The 15,811-nt window shown below is 50.1% G+C and overlaps 7 protein-coding genes across 7 annotated transcripts; 3 read left to right on the top strand and 4 right to left on the bottom strand.

The window, feature by feature from the left end:
- Positions 1-572: 572 nt before the first annotated feature.
- Positions 573-2,368, bottom strand: N7516_003796 (NADH-quinone oxidoreductase subunit D; the record flags this gene model as incomplete). The annotated part of the gene is made up of 3 exons (XM_057216516.1): positions 573-855; positions 916-1,636; positions 1,706-2,368. 3 exons carry the CDS (start codon positions 2,366-2,368, stop codon positions 818-820), a joined length of 1,422 nt encoding a protein of 473 aa, XP_057078399.1. The 3' UTR covers positions 573-817.
- A 420-nt stretch (positions 2,369-2,788) lies between these two features.
- N7516_003795 (DNA-directed RNA polymerase core subunit RPC40) lies at positions 2,789-4,037 on the top strand (the record flags this gene model as incomplete). Its single annotated transcript, XM_057216515.1, has 3 exons — positions 2,789-2,833; positions 2,884-2,988; positions 3,063-4,037. 3 exons carry the CDS (start codon positions 2,789-2,791, stop codon positions 4,035-4,037), a joined length of 1,125 nt encoding a protein of 374 aa, XP_057078398.1.
- Positions 4,038-4,296: 259 nt separating this feature from the next.
- Positions 4,297-5,862, bottom strand: N7516_003794 (NEDD8-activating protein UBA3; the record flags this gene model as incomplete). Its single annotated transcript, XM_057216514.1, has 6 exons — positions 4,297-5,048; positions 5,104-5,400; positions 5,450-5,529; positions 5,590-5,595; positions 5,645-5,746; positions 5,795-5,862. 6 exons carry the CDS (start codon positions 5,860-5,862, stop codon positions 4,297-4,299), a joined length of 1,305 nt encoding a protein of 434 aa, XP_057078397.1.
- A 685-nt stretch (positions 5,863-6,547) lies between these two features.
- Positions 6,548-7,123, bottom strand: N7516_003793 (uncharacterized protein; the record flags this gene model as incomplete). Its single annotated transcript, XM_057216513.1, has 1 exon — positions 6,548-7,123. One exon carries the CDS (start codon positions 7,121-7,123, stop codon positions 6,548-6,550), a length of 576 nt encoding a protein of 191 aa, XP_057078396.1.
- An 887-nt stretch (positions 7,124-8,010) lies between these two features.
- Positions 8,011-11,304, top strand: N7516_003792 (telomere length regulation TEL2 family protein; the record flags this gene model as incomplete). The annotated part of the gene is made up of 6 exons (XM_057216512.1): positions 8,011-8,851; positions 8,902-9,252; positions 9,317-9,403; positions 9,462-10,005; positions 10,053-10,766; positions 10,821-11,304. 6 exons carry the CDS (start codon positions 8,011-8,013, stop codon positions 11,302-11,304), a joined length of 3,021 nt encoding a protein of 1,006 aa, XP_057078395.1.
- Positions 11,305-11,540: 236 nt separating this feature from the next.
- Positions 11,541-13,870, bottom strand: N7516_003791 (Sec1 family protein; the record flags this gene model as incomplete). Its single annotated transcript, XM_057216511.1, has 5 exons — positions 11,541-11,598; positions 11,714-13,032; positions 13,090-13,301; positions 13,550-13,745; positions 13,793-13,870. 5 exons carry the CDS (start codon positions 13,868-13,870, stop codon positions 11,541-11,543), a joined length of 1,863 nt encoding a protein of 620 aa, XP_057078394.1.
- A 354-nt stretch (positions 13,871-14,224) lies between these two features.
- N7516_003790 (putative plasma membrane SNARE protein (Sec9)) lies at positions 14,225-15,581 on the top strand (the record flags this gene model as incomplete). The annotated part of the gene is made up of 2 exons (XM_057216510.1): positions 14,225-15,460; positions 15,522-15,581. 2 exons carry the CDS (start codon positions 14,225-14,227, stop codon positions 15,579-15,581), a joined length of 1,296 nt encoding a protein of 431 aa, XP_057078393.1.
- Positions 15,582-15,811: the final 230 nt, after the last annotated feature.

The following is a 15,811-nucleotide window of genomic DNA, read 5'->3' as shown; positions in this document are numbered from 1 at the left end:
CTTTTGTATGACTAGCCCATACAAAAGGTACTTATACACCCCGTAAACATAACATACATTTTCTCAGCTCTCAAACTAGTTAGGGAAGATATAAGAAGATATATATAGTATAAAGGATGTCTATATTATTTATCCAACCTTTAGCAAGGAATATTAAGTATACTAAAATAGAGAATGTACCTGGTTATTCCCCCCATATAGCCTTTATATAGTGTCATTTTAAAATTATTCTTCTTCTTCAATATTAGATGCAAAGCATTTATACTACCATTAAATTAAGATAGACTTATACTAATATTCGTACACTTTATATTACTTTAGCTAGTTCGAGCTCTGTATTGGTAAGTCATACAAAAGACCATAAATTGTAGATTTGGTTATCTGGTGAAAAATGGCCATCTTCTGGGGCGCACCAACACCAGGTCCCCTGGTGTTGTCAGGCTTGAGATCAATGCTGGTCAGATTCATGGATGATACCCTCTACGTTGGAAAATAAATAGTTAGTTCATGGAAGAAGAATCAGATGTTCACTATACACAGGGCTTGTTTGAAGCAGTAGAGGTAGAAAAAAAGCAGACACAAATGAGAAGGACAAGACATAATAGCACAACGCCATGGGAAGAAAACATGGAACATTTGGTACACCCTAGCCAGCGTCGAAAGTTCCAGGGGTTATAGATCACATAAGGGAAAATAAGTGGTTCCTCTTTTCTGATTTTTCCCCAGCACAGGCGAATCTAACCATCTAAGAGGGTGCCATGGGAAGGTTTTCTTCGGGTTTGGTTTTTCTTTTTTATTATTGCGTTACCAATACCATCTATCGGTCAACCTCACCGAACACAAGATCCATAGTACCTAGAAGAGATTCAATGTTAGAAGTTGGGAATTGAATCAAATAAGACAACAAAGACTTACCGATAATTGCGACAGCATCGGCGAGCAGGTGACCACGAGACACCTGATCGAAGCCACCCAAGTGGGCGAAACCAGGAGCACGGATCTTGCAGCGGTATGGCCGCTCACTGCCATCACTGACCAGGAAGACACCCATCTCACCCTTGGGGGCCTCGATGGCTGAGTAGGTCTCACCGGGAGGCACGGAGTAACCCTTGGTGAAGAGAAGGAAGTGGTGAATGAGAGCCTCCATGTTCTCCTTCATGGCGGCACGGGGAGGAGGAGAGATCTTGTAGTCCTCAACACGGACCGGACCAGCGGGCATCTTGTTCAGGCACTGGTGGATAATGCGGAGGGACTGACGGAACTCCTCCATACGGCAGAGGTAACGGTCGTAGCAGTCACCGTTGACACCGACGGGAACGTCGAACTCAACCTGGTCATAGGCATCGTACGGCTGCGACTTGCGGATATCGTAGGGGACACCAGAGCCACGGAGCATGACACCAGTGAAACTCATGTTGAGAGCATCGGTGGCGTTGACAACACCGACACCCTGGGTTCTGGCCTTCCAGATACGGTTATCCGTGAGCAGCTCCTCGGTCTCGTCAATGCGGTCACCGAATTGAGTGGCCCACTGGTAGATGTCGTCCAAAAGACCAATGGGGATATCCTGTGACACACCACCGGGGCGAACGTAAGCAGCGTGAAGACGGGCACCGGAGACACGCTCGTAGAATTCCTAAAGCACCGGATGTGTCAGTAAACAAGACCTGGCCGTAGTGGCTTTTAGAAGCCCTGAATTACTCACCATGAGCTTCTCACGCTCCTCGAAACCCCACAGGAAAGGAGTCAGGGCACCAACGTCCATTGCGTGGGACAGGACGGACATGAGGTGGTTCAGGACTCGGGTCATCTCGCCGAACAAGGTACGGATCCACTTGGCACGGTCAGGGATTTCGACGTTCAACAGCTTCTCAACAGCCAAGGAGAAGCACTGCTCGTTCGTCATCATGGAGACGTAATCCAATCGGTCAAAGTAAGGCAGAGCCTGCATGTAGGTCTTGTACTCGATCAACTTCTCGGTACCACGGTGAAGCAAACCGACGTGGGGATCGGAGCGAACGATCTCCTCGCCATTGAGTTCAAGAATCAACCGGAGCACACCGTGAGCAGCGGGATGCTGAGGACCGAAGTTGACAGTGTAATGACGGATCTTGCGGTCGAGCCCTTCGACCTCGGATTCAAGGTCAGCAGCATCGGCGTCCTCGGGAAGACCTTTGTTGGCGATAGAGGTGAAGGTCGGGTCCGTCGGCACAAGTCGTGTGGCCTGGTAGCTAGTAGCCTCTGCTTGACGGCGAGGAACAGAGGTAGCTATCGAGCGGGAACGAGGAATGGATGTGTTGAGGGAGGAGGGGCGGAGGCAGAGCCTTTTGGGCGCATTGCCCGCAAGGCGAGCGAAAGAAGCGGCCATGGAGGATGGAGAATTGGAGGTCCAAGAGGGAAAAGAGGGGAGATGATCCTCAATCCGGGCGCATTCAATGGGTGGATATGGCTCGCTACGGATAGGGAACTCGCTGAAGGTCTCAAGTTGGGAGTCGCATTTTGGCTCGTCACGTGAAAAGCTGCCGGGTCATCAGCCGTGCGCTGGTTGGCCTGAAGGGGCCACTATACTGCGTGCGTGAGGACTCCACGCTAGCCTTCCTTTGGCTTAGCGTGGTACGTTCCTCACATAACTTTGCATTCGTAGATTATGTAATACTTTATGATATGCACAGAATAAAGACCATTTCGCTGCCTCAGGCAAACTAGAAAATTGCTTCCAGAAATCTCTCTTATCGGTGATCGCGGATTTTACCATCAACCTTCACCAGACCCTCTATAATTGCTCACCATGGCGCCTCTTGTTGCCTCGCAGGAGGAGCTGCAGCGCCGCCGTGTATGTCTCCAACAGTGATTCCATATAGCTCAGAATACTAATCGTCCCAGATCATCGGCATCAATGCGGAAACCGTCACCAATATCCCCTCCACAGATTTTCCTGGCCACTGGCCCGGAGAGTCGCATGGGTGGGCACTCGACGAATTCAAGAATGTATGTGCTGAAACATTATCAAGAAGGATATAATCTGCTAGATTCAGTCAATTCTGACCATTTAAATCCAACAGAATTTCCAAGTCGAATTCCACCGCAATGAACGGTTCGAGGCTTCCTTCTCGCTCGTCGGACTCGACGCCGCCGTCGCCAACGCTTTCCGTCGTATCCTTATGGCCGAGATCCCTACCATTGCCATTGAAGACTGCTTCATTCACAACAACACCTCCGTCATTCAAGACGAAGTGCTCGCACAACGACTGGGCCTGATCCCCCTCAAGGGCTCTGTCGAGGGAATCAACTGGATGCACTGGTTCAAGAAGGCATCCGAAGACGGAGGTGAGGAGGAAGATGGCCCCTGCGACTTCAACACCATTGTGCTCCACCTCGACGTGGAATGCTACAAGAACGAGTACGCAGACAAGGACGAGCAGGACCCCCGCAAGCTGTACACCAACGCCCATGTTTACGCCAAGGACCTCATGTACATGCCCGTCGGTCGTCAGGAACAGTTCTTCGTCGGCGACGGTGCTATCGCACCTGTCAACCCGGACATTCTGATCGCCAAGCTCCGCCCCGGCCAGAAGATCGAGATGGAACTCCACTGCCAGAAGGGTATCGGTGCTGACCACGCCAAGTTCTCGCCTGTGGCTACCGCTTCATACCGTCTCTTGCCTGATATTAAGATCGAGCGTCCCATCATCGGTGACGATGCGAAGAAGTTTGCCAAGTGCTTCCCCAAGGGTGTGATCGGCCTTGAACCCGTTACTTCTGATGAGGCTGCGCAGCCTGGAAGTGGATACGAGGGCCATGCCGGCGAGCAGAAGGCTGTCGTTAAGGATGCGTTCAATGATACTGTCAGCAGAGAGTGTCTGCGCCACGAAGAGTTCCAGGATAAGGTCAAGCTGGGACGGGTGCGGGATCACTTCATCTTCAACGTGGAGAGCACGGGTCAGTTCGAGAGTGACATGCTCTTCCTGGAGGCTGTTAAGGTTATGAAGCTGAAGTGCAACCGGTGGAAGAGAGGTCTGACCGATCTGATGGGTTGATCAATGGGCCTATTCTCTTCTACACCTTATTATATGCATTCTTTGGCGTTGGATTCTTTTTTGGCTGCCTTTACGCTGTACATTTACTAAAAGTCGGTCAGGGCTTCGCCTCACGAGGCTGGAGTCTGGATGTGTTAATTGTCTTAGAAAAGAGCCCAACAGCTATCTTTTGAATTCTACGCAGTTAACTAAGGCTCATCATCCCGGTCATAAAAATGTGTGATTTATTGTAATTATCAAATGAAAGGCAGTATTGCCTTCATTTGAATTGAAGACGGAAGCGGAATGTGGTGGTGTAGGCTGGGTCGCTGACAGCGACTTCCTCACCATCCTCGACCAAATCTGCCAGCTTTTTTGCCAAGTGAGGCCGGGTCATTTCCTCCAGCTGAGGTGGGAAGCGTTGGTAGAGGGTCTTCTCTTCAGTCCGCATACTAGGCTTCCTCAATTGAGCCTCTGCCCTTTCCCCGAGGCTGGTGATGAACTCGCCCAGTGTCATATTGGGATCCACGTCCAACTTCCGGGCAAGTTCTCCGCACACGGGGCAGTCGGGCTTCTTCTCCGCCTCGAAAGTGTAGGTATACACCCCTTCCTCGCCAGCATACATCATGTAGTTGGTTAGGAATGGATTGCAGCCAGTGGCGATCTTGAGCACTTCTGAAGTTGTGGAGGCCGCAATGACGGCGTTTGTCGATGCGATAGCCGGAATGATATTTTTGACCACACCCTGGGTCATCTGGAAGGTAACGCCATGTATATGGAACTGCTGGGCACGTTCGTAAGCGGCATTGTATATCCACGATATGTGTTCCAAGTCGTCGCCGTCAAAGGTTTCATCTTTGCGCTTCTCTTGCCATGCAATTTGGTGCGCCCATTCGATGCAGTGTTGAGGCTGGCGCGGGATGGTGGCAATTGTGCACAGAGGAACTGCTGCACGAGGGGCGTGCATATCCAGTTGGCACTCGATGCAGGATGAAATAGAAGGTAGAATGACGCGGGCTTGGCCCTTGAAACCTGTTTGACATATCAGCAACATGTTCTTGACGAGTTTCACGATGCAGGTAGGTACCTTCGGTACCACCATCAACAAGTGGCTTCAGGCTCGAAGGGTCATCTTCATCGACCATCGAGATTAACGTGGAATTGATCCAGCGTCGAGCTTCGATGCTGTCCAAGCCACAGATGACAATATTAAATTGCATGTAGTAGTCTTCATCTTTGTCCTGGATCTTGCCGACGTAGGGTGTGATATTCACTCCCTTCACTCGCTTTTGCACAAAAGCAGCAGCGACTTCGGCTTTAGGCTTTCCGATATCTGCCTGGCGGAACAGGAACTGCCGATTGAGATTTGATATGTCAATGGTGTCTGTCAATTGTGAGCTTCTGGTCTTGGCATTCTGAGTTGAAACACATACCCATGTCGATGACATGAATATCTTTGAATCCCGACAGTGCGAGATTCTTCAAGATCTCGCATCCTAGTCCACCAGCCCCACTAGATTTAAGTCAGTCCTTCATCTTGATAGAATAATAGAACATTGCAAGGTTGACAAACATCACCCTAGAACTCATGTTAGCAAAAGTGATATCTCCGAAGTGAACCAACTTACAAGATTTTGGAAGATTCCAGGGAACTGATAGGCTCGGGGCCAGGGTTCCAGTCCTCATCTGTAAAAGGACCACGCTTACTTAGGACGTTGTAGATGTGCTTCCTGTGAGGTATTAGAGCAGATTGAGGTCTTGAGAGTCGTCCAACGCACCATCGACCTTGCTGGTCCACGTAAATCGGAGATTCTGGGGCATCTGGGGTTTTAGAATCCATGTCCATGTTGATAGGATGCTGTCATGGGCAACTGGAGAAAGTAAATAGTTTGGCGTATTTGACTTCCTTCAGAGGTCAGGTGGGGCTTTTTACTATCTTAGCTGCCTCAGGCTCACAGAGTATGCTCAATCCAATCACGTGATGAACCAGGTCCAAAGAACGTGGTGGACCATTTTGGCATAATGATCTAACCTTTAGTATAGTACTCCCTACATAGTTTTTAATGGCTTTCAATCCGATTAATAGGATTCATCAACCGCAGTCGTGGTACCCACGACCCAGCAAATCGTAATCCCCCATACTACGCAGTTTAGTGGGGGCAATTGGGTGCCGCCGCGACTGGGCACATAAGGCGCCCCTTCCAGTCTCCAGGGCTAGTTAAGTATAAGCAACTTGTACTGTGAAACTCCGAATGGCTCATTAAACCAGTTATCGTTTATTTGATAGTTAGTAAAGTGCCTTACTACATAGACACCTGTGGTAATTCTCGAGCCGATACAAGCAATGAATTAGCCGTTGCGATAGTGCGTAGGTAGCTGGACACACACGTAGGCTTTTCGGGGGTGCCAGCTTATATTTATATTCGGAGGGTTTGTACGCCAATTCTTGACCATGCGAACTAAGATCACCAACGCTAAAACGAAAGGAAAGAATGTATTGCAATTTCAATTAGACACCATTCCGCGGATGATCAGCTCATAGGTGAATTATGGAAAGCACGGCGGCCAGGAAACTCATCCATGCCAGCAAACCAATAACAAAAAACACGAATACGATGCATATCGATCCGATGCTGTAAATCCTTAGTGCTTTCTCCCTGAGATCGATTCTCTATAATATCGCGAATTGGATACGTGATAAGAGGTACAGACAAAAGGCGAAAAATAATGAAGACCAGGCCAACCCAGTACCATCGCGAAGATTGTAGACGGTCCAGTACCGGACGATCAATCAACAGATTGGCGACCGAACTGGAGAGCGTGAGGATGTTGAGACCGGCAACGATAAAGATACCAAATATACCCTGCTCGAAGAAGCGACGGAAGTAACTCGGGAGGATCGTCTCGGTTTCGGACTTGTGCTGTGAGCGCAGGAAGCCTGAGAGATACCAGTGCTCACCCCAAGCATAGAGTAGCGCCGATGTGGTGGTGAGAAGCGGGGCAACGCGGAGGAGCTTGAGCGGGTCGAAGAAAAGCCCCGAAGCCATTTTGTTTCCGGCCTTGTTCAATCTGAAATTCAGAGATGGTGATCCTGTGGGAATAAGCATTGTGGGTACTCGGACGGGGAGTTAGCTGAATGGAAGAGAGGAAGAGGTTGAAAAGGTGAACCTTGGGCCGAACAAAGAAACCTGTACCGAACAGATGCCGAAGTCCGAACTCCGGGGGAACTATTCAATATTGACTAAATACGGAATAAGCGGTCCGACAGCCGGAAGAGATTGGTCTTACTGATCGTGATGCGATGAAGATCGAGGAGAAACAAAGTACTGGGTTTGATGCACCATTTGGGTTGATGGCCGGGGTTCTAATCACCGTCACCGGCCACTATCGCATTTTCCATTTCTTGGGATTCGGTGGACTCTTCAGTCTTCTTGATGAGCATTCGACCACGCGAGACTGGATAGGCTTCCAGGTTTTGTTTGGAGTTCTCAAGACCATCTTTCCCTAGGAGCTTGTCACTGGAAGGGCCACTCTCAGCCACATACTGTGCAATTGCGTCAGATTCAAAAATCAAAGTACCGTCTGAACTTCAAATGCTGGAACTTTGCCCAAGGGAATTTGGCAAGGAAGTCAGGGGTGCTGTATATTGAAGTCCTATAGACTTTGAAATTCGAGAACAGAGTTCGGATAAACTCCAGCAGGGCCGACGACCTTGAAGCTATGCAAAGAAAAAGATAGAGCTGCCTTGAAGGAAGCCTGGGCTGTTTGACACTCTCCATCTGCCAACCGGTACTTAAGTTTATCATCAGAAACACTGACTACGAAACGGAGTCCAGTTGGGGGAAGTTACAAGGTTGTGTGCCAAGTCAGAGGGGTCACGCCTCCAGGGCTCCAGGGCTGTGGCTGTGGCTGACTAATCTAAGGCCTGCGGTACTGTGATCTTCATCTCAGGCACAACCTCTGGTTTCCCCCCGAAGTGAGATTCAGATCAAAAATGGAGGGCCTGCTGACAGCAGTGAAAACTGTCAAGCGAGATTCAGATGCCCTTGTTACACCTGCTGTCGAGTCTCTGCATGCTGATTCGCCAGCAAAAAATGACTTCGATTCTGAACATCTATCATCACGTCACATGATAGATCTACTCAAAACCAATCCCGATCGTGAACAGCTGTCTGCCATTTTGGCAGCCCTTGATCCCTTCACCAAATCTAAGACTACAAGGGATTTCGATCTCCGGATTGCAAGTCCCATCACAGCCCAGATTCTCCAACTCTTAGTCGGCACCACGATTCCAAATCATTGGGGATCGCTAGATGCAAAAGACAGCAAAGGAAAAGATGCCAAAGCTCGAGCAGCATTATTGAGATGCCTTAGCAGCGTTGCTGGTCTCGGTTCCTTAGTGGCTCAGCTACGGTCTCTAATCAATGCGGCCCGCGCTTCTGCCCAGCAAGTTCAAGGTTCAAGCAGTCAACTCGGTATCCGGGATCTTTTGGCAGTGCTTGCTGCTTTGCTAGAGCCAAAAGACTTTTTGTTTCGTCTTTCTTCTGACATCTCGGTCATCTATGACAACAAAACCCGACAGCAAATCACGTGGAGAGAGCTTGTGTCGCTCGTTGCTGCCGGCAAGATTCTATCCACTGCAGCCGAGGCTCTTACTGTTGTTGATGAGTCAAAATCAGTATCTTCAATCTCCTGGGTTGGAAATGGTTCTAAATATGCATCATGGCTTGGGCGCAATATCTCTCATATGGCGGCGAGACTAGCCACAGGTAACGAAAGCGACTGGGCCTCAGTTGCTTTGTTGACAGGGCGAGCTTTAAGCCTTGGATATACAGGTAAATATACACATCTAGCTCTGTTCAAACTCCAGACTAACATCGCACAGATCAGGTTGTCAAAGAAATCTACTCGGATCTACTTATTCGGCAGTCCTCACCGGCCCAATTCGGAATCTTATTGGACCACCTTAGACGGACGGAGCAGCTTGCATTTGTAGAAGCCATCTTCCGTGATATACAACGAAAGCACTTTTCAGATGATCTATCGGGGACAATAGGCCAGTCAATCGCCCCTTCAGAGTCCATTAGAGGAGTGGCAGCTTTGATTTCCACCATCATCTCTTCTCGACCAGACCTGGAAAGCCAGCTTGTGGAATGGCTCTCAAAATCGCAAGGCGGCTCGATAAACACGTTGGGACTACGGCGTGCATTATTAGCCACTTGCAGTAACCGCGGTGGTAAGTTTGCGTTCCCGGAGGAAAAACTACAATTGAAGACAATGAAACTAAGGACACGCAACAGATCTGTTGAAGTCACTGTTCATACGCAGCCTTGAGCAATTTGGAGACAAGTTTTCGGTCAAACATGTCCCAAATGTAATTCAGAATGGTTTGTCAATAATCCACAGTCCGCTGTTCCCAAAATATTAACCTCTGACATTGAATAGCAACTGCACAAGTGATTCTTCTTGCCGCTGGCCACCTCTATCGGCTAGATCAAGCGCAAGTGAAAGAAGTAGGCCGGTCTGCAGCATATCTCAATGCAGTATCCAATCGACTGGCTGCGTCTTCTAACAGAGCACGACTTCTTGGCATGATCGTTGGAACAGGAATATCTGAACTCATTGAGGAGCCAGATAAAGTGCTGAAATTTGACCTAGAGGAGATGCGAAGCGAGGAAGCTGTTTGGTATTTGAGATTGACCAAGGTCCAGGATGAGGTCGGTTCGCCTGAATCCATCAAAGCATTGCAAGAGGCATTGCCAGCAAACCCAGAACTGGTCCGCTCCAAGCCTGCACAAAAGCCGAAAGCACAATCTTCCCGGCACCATACAAGCAAAATCGTTGCTATTGAGGAAGTCGAGGATAGTGACGAAGATGAAGAGGAAGAGGAAGATGACGATCTCATTCCGTATGAAAAGCCGGACGACGATGCATACGATTCTGATGATGATCCTACGTTGATCCAACGTAATAAACCGACACCGCCTGTGTAAGTATTGATTGCCTGCTAATATCGATATCGCTAACAAATGTAAGATACATCCGTGATTTGATCCCATCTCTTCGAGACACTGAGAATGTCGAGCGCTATCATCTCGCCATCACCACTGCTCCGTCCTTAATTCGTCGGAAGATAGGATTCGGAACTGAACTTGCCGAGCAGGTCGAAGAGCTAGCTCTCACCATCGTGGGTCTTCAAAATGACAACAATCATCCGTCATTCCATGAATCTCGTTTACAAAGCATGATTGCATTGATTGTGTCCGAGCCCTTCAAGATGGGCCGCTGGTTTACTGCTATCTACTTCGATGGAGACATCTCTCAAGTCCAGAGATCCGCTGTTCTAACGGCCCTGGGTCTGAGTGCTCGCGAGTTAGCCGGGAATGGAGAAGACGATGCAAAAGCACTGCGTCTCCCAACTACTGGCGATACCTCATTCCCATCCAAACGACTCTCGCCTGCCCTAGAGGCCATGTACTCGGGAACAAATGAGTCTCCCATCGCGACGCTCACTCGGGAAATGTCCCGCACATCCTTGGAACCGCTCGCAGCCAACGCAGCAGATACAATGACTGGTCCCAACGCTCTCAAAGTGCGCACCTTCTCATCACGTATGGACGTCGAGAAAAAACGCCAGCAGCGTGACACCAAGCGCCAAAACTCCACAATTAAAGATCTGCACAAGGTGCTTGCCGAGGGTTTCTTCTTCCCACTGCAGGGCAGATTTGAAAGTACGATGCTACAGTTCTCGTATGTTTTATGTTTCTCTATCTCATTTCGAATCTTTAAACTAACACGCCCTAGGTCCTCCACGTCCTCATACAACCCATTCTTCATCCCCCATCTCCTAACCCTCTTCCTTCAAACCCTCTCCCTCATTCTCTCCACAACAGGCCCCCACACCCCCTTCCTCCCAGCCCTCACCCACGAAACCCTCTCTCTCCTCTTACCGCTACACACAGCCTCAACATCCAGTGAGCCAACCGTCACTGCCGCACTCCTATCCCTCTTCCTCGCTATAGTGGATCTCAACATTGCGTCTGGCTCAAATGGCGAGCAGCGTCTTGTCACCGAGTATGCCACGCAGGTGATCGAATTGCGCGAATGGGCTTCCCAGGTCTTCGACCGGACGCCGCCTTCGGCTGCGCGGGCTGATCCCAGCTCAGCGGTTACTGACCCGCAGGAGCAGATACGTACCCTTTCTGCTGGTGTTATGGTGCGGCTCGGGGAGGTGATAGAGCGGTATCAGGGTCGGTTGATGGGGGTTCATTCTGGATTTAACTATTAAATCAATATTTGGGATATATCTATCGGTTTCTTAGGTTGAGATCTAGAATCAAAGCAGATGGTGGAAATATGTGAACCTCTTTAAAAAGTCCAACGCTGAACAAATCAAACAACCATCGACACGCCATGGTCTTTACATTAGAAAGAAGACTAGAGCGTGCTGTTCCCTTTCTTCCTAACATGACATACATATGTAGCTATGTATCATTATGATCATTGAGGCGTAGATTAACCCATTTACTCCGCCTTGGCAAAGCTACCCTTCTCGATAGCCGCCTCCATCATCCGATCACCACTAATGATACTTGTGGTACAGATAATAATCTTCCTCCGTGGAGCCTCTTGCGCAGCAATGAAGCGCAATGCGGCGATCTCCGTGAAGGTGATACCCCCCCAAGAAAAAGACATACACGGCCTTTGTAGCAGTGTTACCGCTCAGCGTTTGACGAGCCCGCACGGCCTTATCATCGCCCTTCTGGACAATGCTGAAAGTTGCACCGCGAGCACTCTTGACAACGTCCTCGAAGCCAAGCCAGCCAGGCGACGTGGTACTAGCGGTATTCAGCGAGGCGGCCGGCGCACCTCCCTTGATCAGCGAGACCATATAGGACTTTTGTAACACGCATTGAACCAGGCGGACGCTGAGGGGTGCAAAGCCACTGTACACGTAGGAAATATCGTTTGGGTCCTTCTCGCTGACCTCCTCGATTACAAGACGGAGGTTCTTGCGCAGGTACCCGTAGTTCGTCTTGGATCCTGCTTGCGCACCGGATGTAGGGAGGAGCATCGTTGTTGCTGAGGATCTAGGCTGAAGAAGCTCCATTTTCTCTAGCGCCCAGAATGTGAGGAGGTGTTGGTGGCCGTAGGCTTGAACGACTTGTCTCTTGAAGCTCTCTAGGTCGCGGGGTCGGAGGCCCCCAGACATGCAGGACTCTAAGCACAGGAGCCGTAGCACGGTCTTTAGTGGGACGTCGCGAGCTATAAGCTCTTCAATTGTCTCGTGCTGGTATGTGGAGTCGGCACCGGCTGCGTTGTTCTGCTGGACTTCTAAAGTTTTGCGGAAGGTTTCGGAGCGGGTGAGTCGCATTATTTCCTCTGCGAGGTTGGTATGGGTTCGAAGACTCTGGTGCTCCAGCTGGTAGGTTGGTAATCGGTTGACAAACTCTCTAAGCTCGCCTGTTGTTTTGGCTGTGTGGCGACTCTCGTACTCATTTTCTAGGCGGCGTGCCACCTTGTTCAGGATATCGCCCACGATCGCAAAGTTTGCATCTCGCAGTTGGCTGAATAACTGGTCCGATGCATCCAGCTGGATCTTTCTTTTCAGCCCTTGCTTGGCTTGCTGGGGTGTCTTGGATGACTCTTGGGGCTGTGGCGTTGGAGCAGGACCCACAATGCTCGTATCAACGTCAGCTTGGTTGTTCTTTATACCGACATATTCATCAATTAAACCTTCATAGGTGAGCTGTGTGAGAAGAGCCGTCCCAAAGTCCACGTCACGGTCTATGATGATCAGGTTATCTACACTCGCACTTGGTAAAAGGCCTCGCGCAGAGGGATCAGCTAGTCCAGAGCTCTCCTCTGCATCAAGTTCTTTCCTCATGCGCAACAGGAGATCTGCCAGGCGTCGGGCATTGTCGCCTTTTCCGACAATGCGTGGGAAATATCCATGGCGCTGCTGGACACCCATAAGAGCCTTAGCGGCATGGAAGATACACCCGGGGTCTTTGTGCTGAATGACAATGTCAGAAATGTCTCGTTCAAACATTAGCAACCTATATCAACTTACCAAGTACAAGTCCCCAAATGATTCATCCAGTTCTAGTGACAAGATATCTTGTTCTAGAGGCATAAAATAGAGAGGAAGCTCGGCGATGTTCACGTCGCCGGTTATTCCCGCTTCCTCCAAGACTGCATTGCTTACTAGGGTCCGTCTTGGAGCGAAGAAGATGGAGAACTCGTGTTCAACGTTCCCATTATTCTGCAGGCGTTTGATTTGTTCTAAGGTAAAAAATGTCAGCTTGTCCTGATGGCACTCAATCAGAGATAGCAGGAAAGGGCCCTAATGAAACGAGCTTGTAAAGATGTTGTAAAAATGAATATCAATATAGGGAACGTTTCTCCAGATTACATAGAGTAGAAAAGCCTCTGTGTAATCTAATGATGGCCCATCATGGACCCAAATGAATGAAATCCAATCTACGCCAGCGTAACAAGCCGAAAGGGGGCAAAAAAAGACAATGTCATACCTGCCACAATTCGAACGTGGCGAGCTTTCTCGCCACGAACAAGGAATACAACATTGCGTTGTGATGAGTCGATGTTTGCATTTTCCAGCAAGAAAACCCGGTCCACACCATACTCTTGGAGCACGGAGAACTTGACGAATAGCCCCACTGGGCCGGCCAGCTCCTGGCTTATGACGAGGTTCTTCTTACCCCGGGCCTGGAGAATAGTTAGCGCAGATCAGAATATCAAGGAGTTGTACGCACGCCTTCTAGTAAAGTCAAAAGATCCCTCCGCGCCTTGTCCCTAAAGTAGTCCGCATCAGACCCCGATAAAGGAGCCATTTCATCCAGGCAGCAGGGGCAATGTTGTGGCCAAAAATAAACAGAGACGTTGAAGTGCCACTGCGCCCGCATTGGGTTAGCACTGCCACTGCTGATGTAACTAAGTAATGTTTGTATTCGTATGGTTATGACTACGATATTCCCAGCAAACTTGGTAGGTCATTTTGGTATTTCCGTCGTATGTATATTACCATCAGGCGGCGATCTCGAACATCTAGCTCCCCTGAAGGCGTCTCACATTAATTCTTTCTTTTATTTCATTTTCTTTCTCCTTAATTTTCTTGTACTTCCATTTACCCTCGACTATTTTAATTCCATTCAACAGATCTTTACAACCCTGCATCCCCGCACATAATGGGTCTTTTCAAGAAATCAGATGGTGACGAGGACTCCGGCCGCCGAGCACTCTTCGGCTCCAGGAAGAAGGACAAGAGCCCCTCGACTACCCCAAACCCTTACGCCCAACCAATTCCGGTAGACCCATACACTAAAGCCAAGATTGGTGCGGGTGTTGCCCCCTTACCTGCCGACCACCCAGCTGCCAACGGCGGCCGCTCGTCGGAGAAGAGCCCCCACTCCATCCCCTCCGACAACAAGTACTCCTCCAACAAATACGGAAACCAAGGCGGCTACGGCAGTGATCGATTTGGCGGATCTGGCGCAGGCGCCGGCTCCCCGGCTTCAGGCTCGGGCTCGGGCTCGCGGTATGGAAACGGTGGCTACGGAGGTCTGGGCGGCGGCGATCCAAATGACCCCGCGGCTGCAGACTCCGCTCGCAACGAGCTATTCGGCGGCGCCAACAAGAACAAGAACCGGTCACCGGACAACTCGGCCGGTTCACCACCGCCATACTCCGAGGGCCAAAATGGCCAAAATGGCCAAGGGCAGAACTACGGTGGTGGCAGCAACGAATACAGCATGGCGACCTTCCAGGATCGACAGCTGACAGCCGAAGAGGAGGAGGAAGAGGAAGTTCAGGCGACCAAGAACGAGATGCGCTTCGTGAAGCAGGGTGATGTGGCGTCGACACGGAATGCACTCCGAGCTGCCGCACAGGCTGAAGAAACCGGTCGTTCCACTCTGGCCCGACTCGGGGCGCAGGGCGAGTCAGTCCACGACACGGAGAAGAGTCTGGACATGACAACCATTGAAGGCCGCATTGCGGAGGACAAGTCAAAGGAGCTCAAGACCCTCAACAAGAGCATGTTCGCCGTGCACGTGTCGAACCCGTTTACGGCCTCGCGACGCCGGCGTGACCGCGATGAGAAGACCCTCAATACACACCGTGAAGATCGTGATGTCCGCGAAGGCACACGGTCCGAGGCGCACGCGACTAATCAGCGCATGGACCGGGTGTTCCGTGATATTGACCGCGATGCGGCGAAACAGGGCAAGGGCAAGAAGGCGAGTGTCACGGAGCGTGCCAAGTACCAATTCGAGGCAGATAGCGAGGACGAGGGATTGGAGGACGAGATCGAGCAGAACTTGGATCTGCTCGGTGGTGCTACTGGTCGGTTGAATGGTCTTGCCAAGGCCACTGGCAGTGAGCTGGATGAGCAGAACAGACATCTGGAGCGTATCATGGGCAAGGTAAGTTTTTGCGATCCCTTCAATCTGGTATTCGTGTGAATATGAGACTAACTGGCTATAGAGCGACTCTGTGGACGACCAGATTGCCATGAACCGGGCCAAGCTGGACCGGATTCGTTAGATACGTTCGCTGTTCAGGGCAAATGGGGCTGCGGTATGCCTGGTGCTGTCGAGCTCAGTAATTTTCTGCGTACGTTCCGTCCGTTGGACGGGGATCTCACATTGGCGTTGGGGCTGGTTCTGCATTGTCTGCCGCGGTCATATCAGAGCCGGCGACTAGGATATTAGTTGAACATCAATTATCATATCAATTATCATAATCTCATTGCGATTCATTCCGAGTATGTCATA

Source organism: Penicillium verrucosum (genome assembly GCF_028828655.1).
Source record: "Penicillium verrucosum strain IBT 35672 chromosome Unknown utg000001l_segment0_segment0, whole genome shotgun sequence".
NCBI lineage: Eukaryota > Fungi > Ascomycota > Eurotiomycetes > Eurotiales > Aspergillaceae > Penicillium > Penicillium verrucosum.
The sequence above is the reverse complement of the archived record's forward strand: the minus strand, read 5'-3'. Positions and strand labels throughout refer to the sequence as shown.